The sequence below is a fragment of the Bufo gargarizans genome, chromosome 11, assembly GCF_014858855.1.
Source record: "Bufo gargarizans isolate SCDJY-AF-19 chromosome 11, ASM1485885v1, whole genome shotgun sequence".
NCBI lineage: Eukaryota > Metazoa > Chordata > Amphibia > Anura > Bufonidae > Bufo > Bufo gargarizans.
Genome location: NC_058090.1, coordinates 75,193,942 through 75,207,736, shown reverse-complemented (window position 1 = coordinate 75,207,736; position 13,795 = coordinate 75,193,942). Strand labels below are relative to the sequence as shown.

The following is a 13,795-nucleotide window of genomic DNA, read 5'->3' as shown; positions in this document are numbered from 1 at the left end:
AGGTGGACATTCCAATCATAGGAACTAGAAGTGGAGCAAACATGAAACTTCTCCAAAAACCCAAATTCACCCAGAGGGTTGGTATGTACGGCCAACGCAAAACCTAAAAAAAATTGGATAAGTATGGGTGAAGTATGGCGTACCTCAGGCCGGATGTGGAGGACATGCAGTCCAGAGGCTACTGAACGGATGAACGCCTTCTGGATGAGAGGACAACATGGAAGGAGGAGGTCACTGGTGAAACTGTAGCCCAAGTTTATTTAGAGAAACGAACAGCTTTACATTCATTGCAACTTGTGAAACAGGAATCGCTGCTGGCAACGGGTGCGACTATAAAATGGAATGTGGCAAAGTCCTTGACCGTTAAAAACTAACTTCTCTTGGTTAAAAAAAACCAGCGCCGCAATCTGCGCCCTCCGGTGTGTGATGTGTGCTGGGGGGGGGGGAGGGTGTATGAAAGTATATTGCTAAAACACAATCTCTTATCTGTACATCCAGTTACGTAGGAGACTTTCTCAGTGATTCTTCTCTCTCTCGAGCATCCTTTATATATATAAGTGCCGCAGTGCTGCCACGCGTTACAGGAGCCACCGCCGACGGCTAATCTGTGGGTGGTAGGACAGCTGCCTAATGGTGAGAACGGAAAAGATTCCTGGTTAATTAAAAGGTTAACTCCGTCACTCTCTACCACAAGAAGGTTAATGAGGGTCTGTAAACATGTCCTCCTTTCCCGGGAGGGGTCAGGCCTACAAGGTTGCGCTCCATGCTGACATCACGCACTGTCCCGCATTACCCTGGCATGGACCGCCGAGCTGGTATGTCAGTCGGCGCGGTTTGCTCGGTCTAGACTAAACCTGAATGGGTGCTTCTACATTGGGCCACATCTTCTGGCCATCTTCTAGAATAACTCAAACATACGTTGCAAAAACAGAACTAAACTGGTTCTCCAACCGTGACTGTCCGGGGCTGGTTGCTGTGCGCCTCCGTTCACCGCAACCAGGAGGAAGGGACCCACTGAGGCTCCGTGTCCAGCTTGTTGATTAGTCGGAGGAGTTCCTGATAGGCCTTGTCCAGGTCAGTGTTCACTATGGCCATATCAAAGTAGTGCCCGTTGTTTTGCTCCATTTCTCTGGCTTTCTCTATGATGTCTCGGAGCTCCTCAGGCTGCAAGAGAAACCAGAAAACATGTCACCGACCATAATCGTCAGCTCACACGCATCGGCTGACTGCGAGAACATATGTAGGTCCCTTTTCAGGCCAACATTATGGGACTATCGTCATTGTGGGAGTCGTAAAGTAGTGGTCGTTTCAGCAACTCACAAAGTACAATGGAATAAATTACACTTGCTGGAGTGTGAACAGGGGAGAAGGAAACCGGAGTCCTGGAGGTGGAACCGAAACCTATCAGACATTTATGACCTATACTTTCATCATAAATGTCTCAGATGATGATCTCCCTTAAAGGGGTTGTCTAGATTCTAAGTACAGGAGAACTATCCTTAGGATGGGCACCCCCTACCGATCAGCTCTTCTCAGCGGGCACCAGAAATAACCGAGAACGGAGCGGGAAGCAGAAGGCTCTGTCCACTGTGTGGTGGTCGCGCTGGCGTACTGCAGCTCATCAACCGTTGACTTGAGTGCGGACTCCTCACTGACCTCATATAGATGACCTATCCTAAGGATACATCGATATCTAGAACCTTGACCTTAAATGCCATGTATGTCTGAGAAGTGTGGTTCCCAACCTACGGGACCTCGCTCTAAAACGAGGATCCCCCCCAATCGTGTCCTGCTGGATGTGGTGGCTAGAGAGGGTCAGGGCTATGGAAATACGCCATTTCCATAACTCCCAATCACTTCCAGTACATATTGAATGTACAGAGAGCCAGAAGACATCAGAATCTCTGCAAGGAACTTACCAGTAGTTCTTGGTAAAACACACACATGTGCGGTTTCCTTGTCACCATGCGGTCACTACACACAGTCATACATACCACGGACGACTACTTACCTTTGGATTTCTACCTTCTTTTGCCAGCAGTGCACGCAGCCTCTCTTGAGAAGGTGGAGCGATGAATATAATGTACGGCTTTAAATCTGAGTTGCGCAGCGTTTTAAGAGCCTGAAATGGGGAGAACAAGAAAAATCACATATGTTAGAACATACTGCCAACAAGTCACGTGTGGTGGTCTTCACTATACTATACATATAAAACAGGCAACCCCCAAATAAGTTAAAGGAGCTTACTCTAGAAACAGCACCACTCATGTCCCTAGGCGCAGTGAGGTATTGCAGCTTGGTTTTATTCAAGTTAACCGCTGAGCTGCAATACCAGACACAGCCTGTGGAGAAGAGTGGCGCTGTTTTTAGAGTAAGTGTAGACCCCTAGATCTGCTCATCGAGACATTATTATAGTCATTTTTAAGACAACCAGAGGGGACAGACTGAATCAACGTGGGAATTTACAAAGAAATGAATCTACGGCTAAGGACGAATGTAAGGGGCAAGTGGTTTCTGCTATCACACAGCATTACTCATCTGTATATCCCCCCACACGTAGAGCAGGACCCGGCCGCAGTCTCAGGCGGCAGCTCCCACTCATTCCACCGCAGCCTTCAGGTCGGCTGTTTATATCTGGGGCGGCCGCAGCTGTTCTACTAGAAGCACGGGAGTCTTCAAGAATTTCACAAGAAACACATTGCTGGTGGTATTACTGTCCCTGAACCTCCGTGTGGGCTGACAAAGCGCAGTGATAATGACTGCACTGCACATACCGGCAACGTGACATTTAACCTCTTATGTTTATGGTAGAAAACTACAAGAGTCAGCGCAGCGCTGCTAGTCACCATCCTAGCCTTTACTGAGTGCCTGCCGCCCCTGCGTCATCATCCGCCTGCCGCCCCTGCGTCATCATCCGCCTGCCGCCCCTGCGTCACCATCCGCCTGCCGCCCCTGCGTCACCATCCGCCTGCCGCCCCTGCGTCACCATCCGCCTGCCGCCCCTGCGTCATCATCCGCCTGCCGCCCCTGCGTCAGTGTCTTTTTTAGATTGTTTTCCATTGTTAATGTCTCTACCTACTAGAGTAAGGCTACATGCACAAGACCGTATGTGTTCTGCGGTCCGCAAATTGCTAAGCCACTAAATAAAACGAATGCCATTTGTTTTATTATTTTTGCGGATCCATTGTAACAATGCCTAAAACGGACAATAATAGGACATGTTCTATTTTTTTTGTGGGGCTATGGAACTGACATACTGATGCGGACAGCACACGGAGTGCTGTCCTCATTTTATGCAGACCCATTGAAATGAATGGGTCTGCATCCTATCCGCAAAAAAAAAAAACAAAAAAAAAAACTGAACGGAAACCAACAACGTTCGTGTGCATGTAGCCTAAGGCCTCATGCACACGACCGTTATTTTGGTTCGCAATTTCGGCTGCTCGGATGCAGACCCATTCACTTCAATGGGGCTGCAAAAGATGCGGCCAGCACTCCGTGTGCTGTCCGCATCTGTTGCTCCGTTCCGTGGCCCCACAAAAAAAAACATGTCCTATTCTTGTCCACGCTTTGCGGACAAGAATAGGCAGTTATATTAAAGGCCATCCATGTTTTGCGGATCCGCGATTTGCGGACCGCAAAACACACCACGGTCGTGTGCATGTAGCCCAAGTCAAACATTATCAACACACTGGCTGTAGAGTTAAACTTTGAGAAAAGACAATCTCCCTAGTCACTGATGTGCAGGTTTGAACGTGTTATGTCAATTTATTTGGGACTGCGATGTGAAAAAAATGGATGCTCCACTTGTGATTTGCACTAAAGAAGAGTAGCGGGTCTGAGGCTGTGTCTGGTGCCGGTATTTATCAAAGAATTTGTGCACAGTATTCAGAAAGCGTGGAAGCAGCAGATCGCTAGTGGCTTTGGATCCTGAGATATGAGGGGTTAAACCAGCCTTCCCGCTTACCCTGCTCGGGCTGAACTGCGAATTTGTTTTCTCAAAGCTCGAGCAAATCTGTTAGGGGGTTAAATTAGTACAAAACATAGAGGATACATTCCCTTTAAGCTTTGTATCACCCTTCTGCCTTCCTATCTGCTCCTGCACTAACCACAGCAGGGAGGAAGTAAAGTGCTGCAGTGATTCAAGCTTGCCATGCAGGTGAATCCAATCTATTGTTTCCAGCCCTTCTTCAATGTGATTATTCTCATGAAGTCCTGACGAATCCCTATCCCCCATGAGCACGGCCACCATATATCTCCATGTTTGAAAAACTCCTGAAAAATGTACATTCTTAAGGGTGGATGATCTCAGCAAAGATAGGCTTCGGACTCCACATACGAAATATAACAATAAAGCCTTAATATTATAGGATTTGCCTGTCCAGAATGTAAAGGCAGTGTAGTGGTTCTGATCCAGAGACGTGACGGCGACCTCACCTGCGTGTGCAGCGTTAAAAGGCAAATCTTGCCAGAATTAATGACTTGTCGCACGGAGTCCACGCTGGTGCCGTAGAGGTTCTTCTCGTGCTCCCCGTATTCAATGAACTTGCCAGAAGCGATGTCTGCTTCAAACGTCTGTCTGGAGACAAAGTGATAGTCTCGGCCCGCCACTTCATTGTCTCGCCTATTCCGAGTCGTATCTGGACAGAAAAGGACAAAACGGATATCTGAGAGTCTGGCTCCAACCGTACAGGAACCAAGAATGGTTTCATCTCTAATAAATCATACAGTCATTTGCTTTTTAGGACTATAAATCCGGGTAGGTTAAGGCGAGGGCAGAAAAGAAAAATCACCAAATGTTGCTTTTCGAGGACACGGACGCTTTTACAAGGCAGACTGGGAAAGCAGACTACCATTAGACAAATTCCACTATGTCTGGAATTACAAATCACGTCCATTCAGAGACAGGAGGCTGAATGACCCCCTGCCCCACTCATCGTCACTCCCACCAGCTCTATCATTTACTGTCCTGGGACCCCCTACAACCCAACGCGCCTGCACTCATACAGGGAGGTATATGTGAGGGCGTCATGGTGGGAGAGCGTCCTCCTGACTGATAAATGCAGAGCCAGCGGGAGTTTGAATCCAGTATGCCCAGCTCCTCCTGCGCTATACACAACAGTAACCACATTCCAGCTGCACAGAATACTGCAAGAAGGAGCCAAGACACCTCCTCAAGGAGACAATACCCTTAGGCCTCATGCACACCACCGTTGTGTGTTTTGCGGTCCGCAAATCGCGGATCGCGTCTGTTGCGCAATTTGCAGAACGGCACGGACAACCATTGATATAACTGCCTATTCTTGTACGCAAAATGCGGACAAGAATAGGACAGGTTATATATTATTTTTTTTGCAGACCACGGAACGGAGCAACGGATGCGGACAGCACATCTCTTGCGGCCCCATTGAAGTGAATGGGTCCGCATCAGAGCCGCCAAAACTGCGGACCAAAACAACGGCCGTGTGCATGAGGCCTTACAGGGGATGTTCAGTTTAAACTTGACATCACCGGTACAGCCGGGAAAACAGAGCCCTGCTGAAGAACCAGAGCGGGTAAATAATCATCTATTCTTCATTACTGGTCAATCCCTTGAGTTGTTCTCTTGAAACTGGACAACCCCTTTAAAATCCCCACCATTGCCGCAACCTTCAGACTACTAGACTCAAGCATATTGGGGGTCATTTATGAAACTGGTGTAAAGTAGACTTGGCTTAGTTGCCCATAGCAACCAATCAGATTCCACCTTTCACCGCTCTGTTGGCAAAGGAAAGGTGGAATCTGATTGGTTGCTATGGGCAACTAAGCCAGTTGATAAATGACCCCCATTGTTTTCAGAACATGGGCAGAAAACACTACATAGTTTACCTTCAGAAAGTGACATTTATCATGTAGAGAAAGTTACTACAAGGCACTTCATGTATTGTTATTACCCATATTGCTGGCTTGAGTCATTTTTCCATCACACTATACACTGCTTGTATCCAGGGGTTACGACCACCCTGCAATCCAGCAGTTATGGTCGTGCTTGCACTCTATAGGAAAAGGAGCTGGCTTCTGCGTACTCCTAAGTTCTCGGCCACCAGAGAGGCCTGCGCTTTATCCTATAGTTGTGCTAGCACGGCCACCACTGCTTGATTGCAGGGCGGTCGTAACCATGGAAAGGAGCAGAGTATAGTAGGAGGTAAAACCGCGACGGATCAGTGGCAAAGTCTGCATTTTGCCGTGGATCTATCAGGCTTCACCCTCTGGAGTTTCCAAAATCTCACCCCATTTTCTGCTACTGTAAACAACGTGGATTTTCAGCATGCAATCCCACTGCAGAAAATCCACACATATAGTGGTACCACAAGGGTCAACTGGCATTGCCCTGACAACTCCCATCAAACTGCAGGAGCAAAGTCAGATAAGCTGTGGGCTGACAAAATGTGTGAAGGGGGAGCGTCGCCCTTCAGGAACAACCATCATGTAATCAGTCATCAATGTTGTAATAGAAACTGGGATAACGAGTTCACAAATCAGCACTCATCACTGAAATGCAGCCATACCATCAGGAACTCCGTGAACCTTCTCCCACGAGTGCCTTATGTAACGGCATAACAGCTCATTAACCCCTGACATGGCCTCAAAGACCAGAAACACTTTTCACGTTTTCGCCTGCCTTTCTGCATTACAGACGCAGTACGTTTTTTATTTTTCCACTCGGGCGGCTGTCTGAGGCCTTGTTTTATAAGAGAGAAATGTGATTATTTGGAGTTGTTCGGGAATACATACAAATTACAGTCACGTTTGTCAAATTTTTTCTCGTTTTGCTGCAGACATAAAGAATCGATATTTGGAGTCTTTTTACGCCACATAACCCGATAATCAAATTCTTCAGGTTATCACAGTTGCGTTTATACCCAACAGTTTTATATTTGTATTTAATGTGTGCACAATAAAATGCATTTTACAGTGAATAACGGCAATATTTTTAGGGAGGGTTGTGATTATTTAGATTTTTTTTTTAAACTTTTATAGTATTTTTTAAATCCCATTATGGGATTCCTGTTTTAGAACTTTATGTCACATTTATAATGTGTTAGCATACTTCTGTATGCTAATATATTATAGATTATGTTCTGTGTCTGTATTACTGGGTAACACTAGTGTGCCCTAACAGCAGGCTTAGGCCTCCTGCACACGAACGTGTGCGCTCCGTGGCCGTATTGCGGACCGCATTCGCTGCAGCACGACCACTGGGCGCACACGTTCATGTGCAGGAGGTATTACAGCAAGGACAGCCCGAGAATCCTTCATAGGTCCCCAGGGCTGACTGAGTATCACTACTCCAGCTACAATCGATCTTAGGAAGAAGTCCCCATTAAATATGCTGCAGTAAGGATTACGCCATGATCAAAGGGTTAACAGATGGTGTCGTCCAACTCCTGCTGTTAAAGGGGTTATCCGTGAAATGATAATGAAGACCTGTCCTCATTATCAGATTGGCGGGGGTCTGATTCCCGACATCCCAGCAATCAGCTATTCCAAGGAGCCGCCGCACTCCCCGGAGCTCTGGGGAGTGCAGCCGGCTGTGCTTGGTATTGCAGCTCAGCCCCATTCACTTCAATGGGGCTGAGCTGTATCTAGGTCATGTGACTGATGTACGGTGATGTCATATGGCCTAGAAAGAGGCCACGACACTCACTGAGCGCCTAACTTCTTCTAACAGCTGATCGGTGAGGGTCCCGTGTGTCCGACTGCCGCCGATGAGATACCGATGACCTATCCGGAGGATACGTCATCAATATACATTACTGGATAACCTGTTAGGAACACAGGTAACACCCAATTCTTAGTGCTAGAGCGCTCTGGCGGCAGAGTAACTCCCTCATCAGCAGAAACAACAGGACAGCGGGCGGTCATTAAAAGGCACCTCTTCTGTGTCTGCAGTTTGGAGCAGAATACTCACGAGGCACGGCGGCAGCAAATCTATCAGCCTCGCTGTTCATTAGGCGCAGCCGCAGCTCAGTCTGCCCGCAGTTCTGTGGCCCTATTAGTACTATAGGCCGCTTCCTGTTTGCAGGTTGGTGGTAGAGAGACATTTCTTCGTAGGTCAGGATCTCTTCATTATCGTAATCTAGAGGAATCAAGGGATAAGTGAATAGACAAATCCATCATATAGAGACACATATATGACAAAACTGTTACTATTTCATACGCAATGTTCTGCAGACTTATTAAACCTTTTACAAAACCTTTGTGGCAGGGGGAAAAAATAAAATAAAATAAATAAATAAAAAATCGCAAATTATGGCGCATTTTACACTTCTTGCTACTTTTGAAAAGTGGTGAGAAAAGGGGCCAGGGCTTAGCGGGAAAGGGGCGTGGCCACCTAATACTATTTCTGCATAAATTTACCCCAGTTCATAGCACAAGAAGGTGCCCACTACAGGAGAAAAAATATATATAGATTGTCGCAGCTTCTGCACATGCGCAGTCACCGAATGCTCAGAGCTGTGCTCGGCTAAGCGCTCGACTCTTACACAAGACGATTATCGCCCTGCGTGACTGTGGCAGATTTGCTTGGCCTGTCATGCAATGTCCCTGCTAGCGTTAAACAAGTTACACAGACATTTTGGGCATGCAGCAGGCATCTGTGTGCTGGTCGGCAACCATGAGATGCCCCAAGCAAGTTGCAATCCTAGTCCCATTAATAAGACTAGTACCCACGCAGGATAACCTAGGGGCCTGACAGAGATAGCTGCTGGTTGACTCGGCTATCTAGGGTAGTGCACGCTCAAACTCAACTCCATTCAAATGGGGGACACATATCCCTTGTGCTTCTGAATGATGGGGGTCCCAGCACTCTGCCCCCCAGCGTTCAGACGCATCAGTTGTGAGATAATCCCTTTAACGGGGCCCTTGAGTCATGGACCCTTCCATGGATTACTGTTATATCAGTAACGCCCCCTTCTTCCTGGATACATACCATCATTTTTATTGGCATTATATAATATTTTTTTCCTCTTTTTCTTGTTTTTCTTCGCACACCACAATTTGCCTGTAAAGGAAGAGAGAGGTTTTAGGCAGATGACTATAATCATGGCAGGCAGTAATTTACCCACTACTAGAAAGAACTTTGAGACCCTTTATTAAGAGAGAAATATCATTAACTGGACAGTCCTGTCTCTTAGGCTTCATCCACACAACTGTATGTATTTTGCGGACTGCAAACCGCGGATCCGCAAAATATGGATACTTGCCGTGTGCATCCCTTACGTTCATCGGTCCCCATTATTGAAATGGATATTAGTGTTCGCAAAACAGACAAGAATGGAAGATGTTCTACAATTTGTGGAACAGCCACATGGATGACCTCATGCATTTTTTGCAGCCCAATAGAAATGAATGAGGTCATGTGCGATCCGCAAAAATAAAGTAAAAAAAATAATGCAGATCAGACACGGTCCAAAAATACGGTCGTGTGCATGAGGCCTTAACACAACATGTATACCATCCTAGGTATCCTTATATATTTAGCAAGTGTCCAGGTGGCATCTGTTAATCCAGGAATGTAGCTGAGATTCCTAGCACAAAACTGACAAGATCCAGAAGAGCAGAGACCCCCAATTATCTGACATTGGTGTATGTAGGCCAAACTGTAGAGACAAAGCCCTGGGTGGCACATCCACACGCCACTCACTGATCTACTGCAGCTAGGCACAGGGCACTTTGTAAGTGTTTTGATCAAAATGCATAAATGGCCTCTTTCAGGTGGGTCCCTACACTAATTTGGTGCGGTGCCACAATACAGCACCTACAGGCAGCCAGACCCCCCCTGCTGTCGGGCTAAGCCCCCTTGGCACTGGGCCCCACCAACCCACAGACACAGCACCACACTAACAGCAGCCACACGCAGCACTGCCCCAACAGATCTCAAATGTTCGTCTCAGAAACCAGACTGTTTGGGGTATTACAGATCTGGCTATACCAATTATGTGTACTTTTTTCTTTATTTTATTTTTTACACATTTTTCATTTATTAGCATTTTTCATTGGGAGAGAGGTTTGCGTTTTTTTTTTTTATTATTATTTTAAATATTTCGAAACATTTTATTTAACTTTCTTTTTTTAGTCTTATTAAGGGGTTGCTAAAATACACTGCAATACCTCTACAGCGTAAGGGTTCATGCACACAACCGTATGTATTTTACGGTCCGCAAAAAACGGATCTGCCCCCCAAAAATACGGATGACTACCGTGTGCATTCCGTATTTTGAGGAACGGAACAGCTGGCCCCTGATGGAACAGTCCTATCCTTGTCCGTAATGCGAACAATAAAAGGACATGTTCTATTTTTTTGCGGAACAGAAATACGGACATACAGAAACGTAATGCACATGGAATAACGTCCATTTTTTTGCGGACCCATTGAAATGAATGGTTCCGCATAAGGTCGGCCAAAAACCCCAGAATGGACACGGAAAGAAAATACGTTTGTGTGCATGAGCACTAACACTGACAGGCATCCTACAATACTGCCTCTGGCGTACTAAGGTGACAGACCTGAGAGCCACCGTTAGCTTCCTGGCTGCCATGACAACCCACTGACACCCGGCAATTGTGTGACGTGGGGTGAGAGGGCAAAAGAAAAAAAGTACCATGATTTTCTCTTTATAAGAAAATGTGCGGGAAATGGCAGAGCGTTTATAAAGTGAATACTAATGAGTGCTTCCATTATGGAAGCGCGTGGCTAGCCCTGACTGTACTCACCCTCCTTGGTCTTTGCTGGGCTGTCCTGACTATTTACAGCGTCACGACATAGTGCAAACACTAAGATCAGATGACCGGTGACATCAGTTCACAGTGCAGCGCAAGCCAGAAAATGCAGGAAGAGCAGCTGGTTGTGCAGAGTGGCAGCAGTCTGATAAGTGGGGCTCTGATAAGTGGGGCTCTGATAAGTGGGGCTCTGATAAGTGGGGCTCTGATAAGTGGGGCTCTGATAAGTGGGGCTCTGATAAGTGGGGCTCTGATAAGCGGGGCTCTGATAAGTGGGGCTCTGATAAGCGGGGCTCTGATAAGCGGGGCTCTGATAAGCGGGGCTCTGATAAGCGGGGCTCTGATAAGCGGGGCTCTGATAAGCGGGGCTCTGATAAGCGGGGCTCTGATAAGCGGGGCTCTGATAAGCGGGGCTCTGATAAGCGGGGCTCTGATAAGCGGGGCTCTGATAAGCGGGGCTCTGATAAGCGGGGCTCTGATAAGCGGGGCTCTGATAAGCGGGGCTCTGATAAGCGGGGCTCTGATAAGCGGGGCTCTGATAAGCGGGGCTCTGATAAGCGGGGCTCTGATAAGTGGGGCTCTGATAAGGAAACCTGATCCGAGGTCTGACATGGGGGTGTGATGTGGGAGTCTGATGAAAAATATTATTTTTATTTTCCTCTCCTAAAACCTAGGTACATCTTATAATCTGGTGCGTCTTATAAAGTGAAAAATATAGTAAAAGTGCGCCACATTAAAACTCATGTACATTTTTGGTGCAGGACACGGTTGCTTGATCTAGGTAACTGAATTCCATATGCTTCCTTTCAGAGGTGGGTCCTCTGCTCTGCTATGAGCGGTGACAAGACGTTGAATTATGTAGGCCACTCATTTCAATGGCTGCTGTGTAATGCTATACGTCTCCTACAGGGGACACCTGGATCTAAAACGTTACTATAGCAAAATAATTAGCACAGCCACCTACCCACCCCGCCACAAATAAGAAACTGAGAGACTCTGAAAACAAAGTTCTCAGGGATTTACAAGTCCTAAAAGATAAGGAGTAACAAACATATGACAAAGGTGGCCGGTAAAATAATAAATGAATAAAGAGGCCACAGGGCAGCGTTTAGAGCTGCTCCCCGTTCACAGTCAGCCCATTCACTTGAATGTAATTGCCTGGGAAGTGGATGCAGCGCTAAACTAGCCCCTTTATCATTTTTCAGGCCAATGGGGATCCTGGAGGTCAGAATACCACAGATTATAAAGTGATGGCATTGCGCAGGTATGACAGGCACGTTACAGTAGTAGCCGAGTCACCTTTCAACAGATGTGGTAAGGCCTACCTGACTTTTCCGGCTCCTTATCCTCTTCTATTGTCTGCTTCATTGCCTCCCGTTGCTGCTGAAAACTTTTTCCTTTAGGGAAAAACAAAAAAACATTCACACTAATTTAGAAATTAGTAATATGAAATTGTTAAAAAACAAACAAAAAAAAAAAAAGAACAGAAATCAAATTTGTTTTCTACATGCCAGAGTTCGTATCAGAAAACTGCACCTTAGATCAGCAGCTTGAGAAGGCAGCGAGGCTCCTGTGAGCAGCTCACCAAGCACAGCACCGTACATTGTATAGTGGTTGTGCTTGGTATTGCGCTCAGCCCCACACTTCTATGGGGCTGAGCTGCTCCTAGGCTACGTGACCAATAAACGTGTCATCACTGGCCTAGTAAAAGCTGTGAGAAGGCCGCAGCGCTACTGTGAGCAATGGTGCCTTCCAAAACAGCTGACCAGCGGGGGTCCTGGGTGTCAGACCCCATTGATCATATACTACTAGATCGGTCATCAGTTATAAAGTCTCAGAAAACCCCTTTAAGGGCAGTCTCACACAAGCATGCTCATTGTGGGAAATGCTCTCCGTCTTACTGTATTGCCTGTGACACAAACTCACAGCATTACAATGATTTATAATGCTGTGTGTTCCTGTACTGACGGCATTACGTGAGCACAATTCAGTACAGCCGCATTCAGGCAGGAACACACCGCATCATAAATCAGTCTAATGCTGCGAACTTGAGCCATAGGAGCAGAGTTCAGTCCGGGAAACCCTGCTGTCGTGAGGAGTGTATTTCCCACACTGATTACGCCTGTATGAAATTTACCCAAAAATGACCAAGCATATTGACAAACTTTTAACGTGTCATTGAGACATGTGAAAAGCTTTGACAGGTGGGGGTCCAGGTGCTGAGACCACCACTGATGGGTAAAACAAGAGGTCAGACTTTCTATGAATCTGTACACCACTTGCAGAAACAAGGGGCACAGCTGAGCGCTTCTGCCCCCTGTATTTTACCCATTAGTGGGGGTCTCAGCACCCAGACCCCCATTAATCAAAACGTTAAGAGCCTGTTAAAAAGAGGAACATTACCTGGCACAAGGCCTGCAAGAGGCTGATTATCTTCATCGCCGTCTCTATACGCCTGCCACCAGTTGGGGTCATCTTGGCTGATGATATGAAGGATGTCTCCCTTCTGGAAGGAAAGGCCCAGCTCTCTACACGGGACATAAGGGTCATCTGTGGGGTCATAATCAAAGTGCGCTTTGACATGTACCTGGAAAGAAATAAGACATGTGCGATAGGACCGTGATGTGACCAGGGGAGAGGAGAAGTCAGCCGTGGTCAACAGCACATTAGGAGTTAAGAGGATCAGTGAACTATTTTGAGGCCAAGAGTAATGAGCAGTAAAGAAGGGACCTGGAAAGTCAAACGCCTCTCAGGATTGTGCTGACCAGTAATACAGCACGTGATATTGGAGGCTTTGCCACGGCTACAGTAGGTGATGGTGTATAGTCAACCCCGCGATTCTCAAAACAGAGGAGCAGCGCTTTCTTTCTAAGTGCTGCACCTTCGGCACAGATTTCCCTGCCTGCCGCTGTGAAAGGAAATGCATCCCGTCCTCATTAACCTGAATGGACCTGCTGATGGCAGGGGGTCTCCGAGTACGACACCCACACATCATAATGGTTTGACATATATTATTATTACATGAAAAGACTCC

General features: G+C 46.8%; 1 protein-coding gene across 1 annotated transcript in view; it reads right to left on the bottom strand.

Moving 5' to 3' along the window:
* Positions 1 to 238: 238 nt before the first annotated feature.
* The window catches only part of LOC122921990 (protein PALS1-like), a 29,064-nt gene continuing 15,507 nt past the window's right edge, over positions 239 to 13,795 (bottom strand). The window contains exons 7-13 of the mRNA XM_044272369.1: positions 13,165 to 13,348; positions 12,087 to 12,158; positions 8,972 to 9,043; positions 7,952 to 8,119; positions 4,438 to 4,640; positions 2,012 to 2,122; positions 239 to 1,164 (exon numbers count right to left, since the gene is read on the bottom strand). Of these exons, the coding sequence (XP_044128304.1) occupies positions 988 to 1,164; positions 2,012 to 2,122; positions 4,438 to 4,640; positions 7,952 to 8,119; positions 8,972 to 9,043; positions 12,087 to 12,158; positions 13,165 to 13,348 (987 nt within the window). The 3' untranslated portion in view covers positions 239 to 987. The remainder of the gene's footprint in view (positions 1,165 to 2,011; positions 2,123 to 4,437; positions 4,641 to 7,951; positions 8,120 to 8,971; positions 9,044 to 12,086; positions 12,159 to 13,164; positions 13,349 to 13,795) is intronic.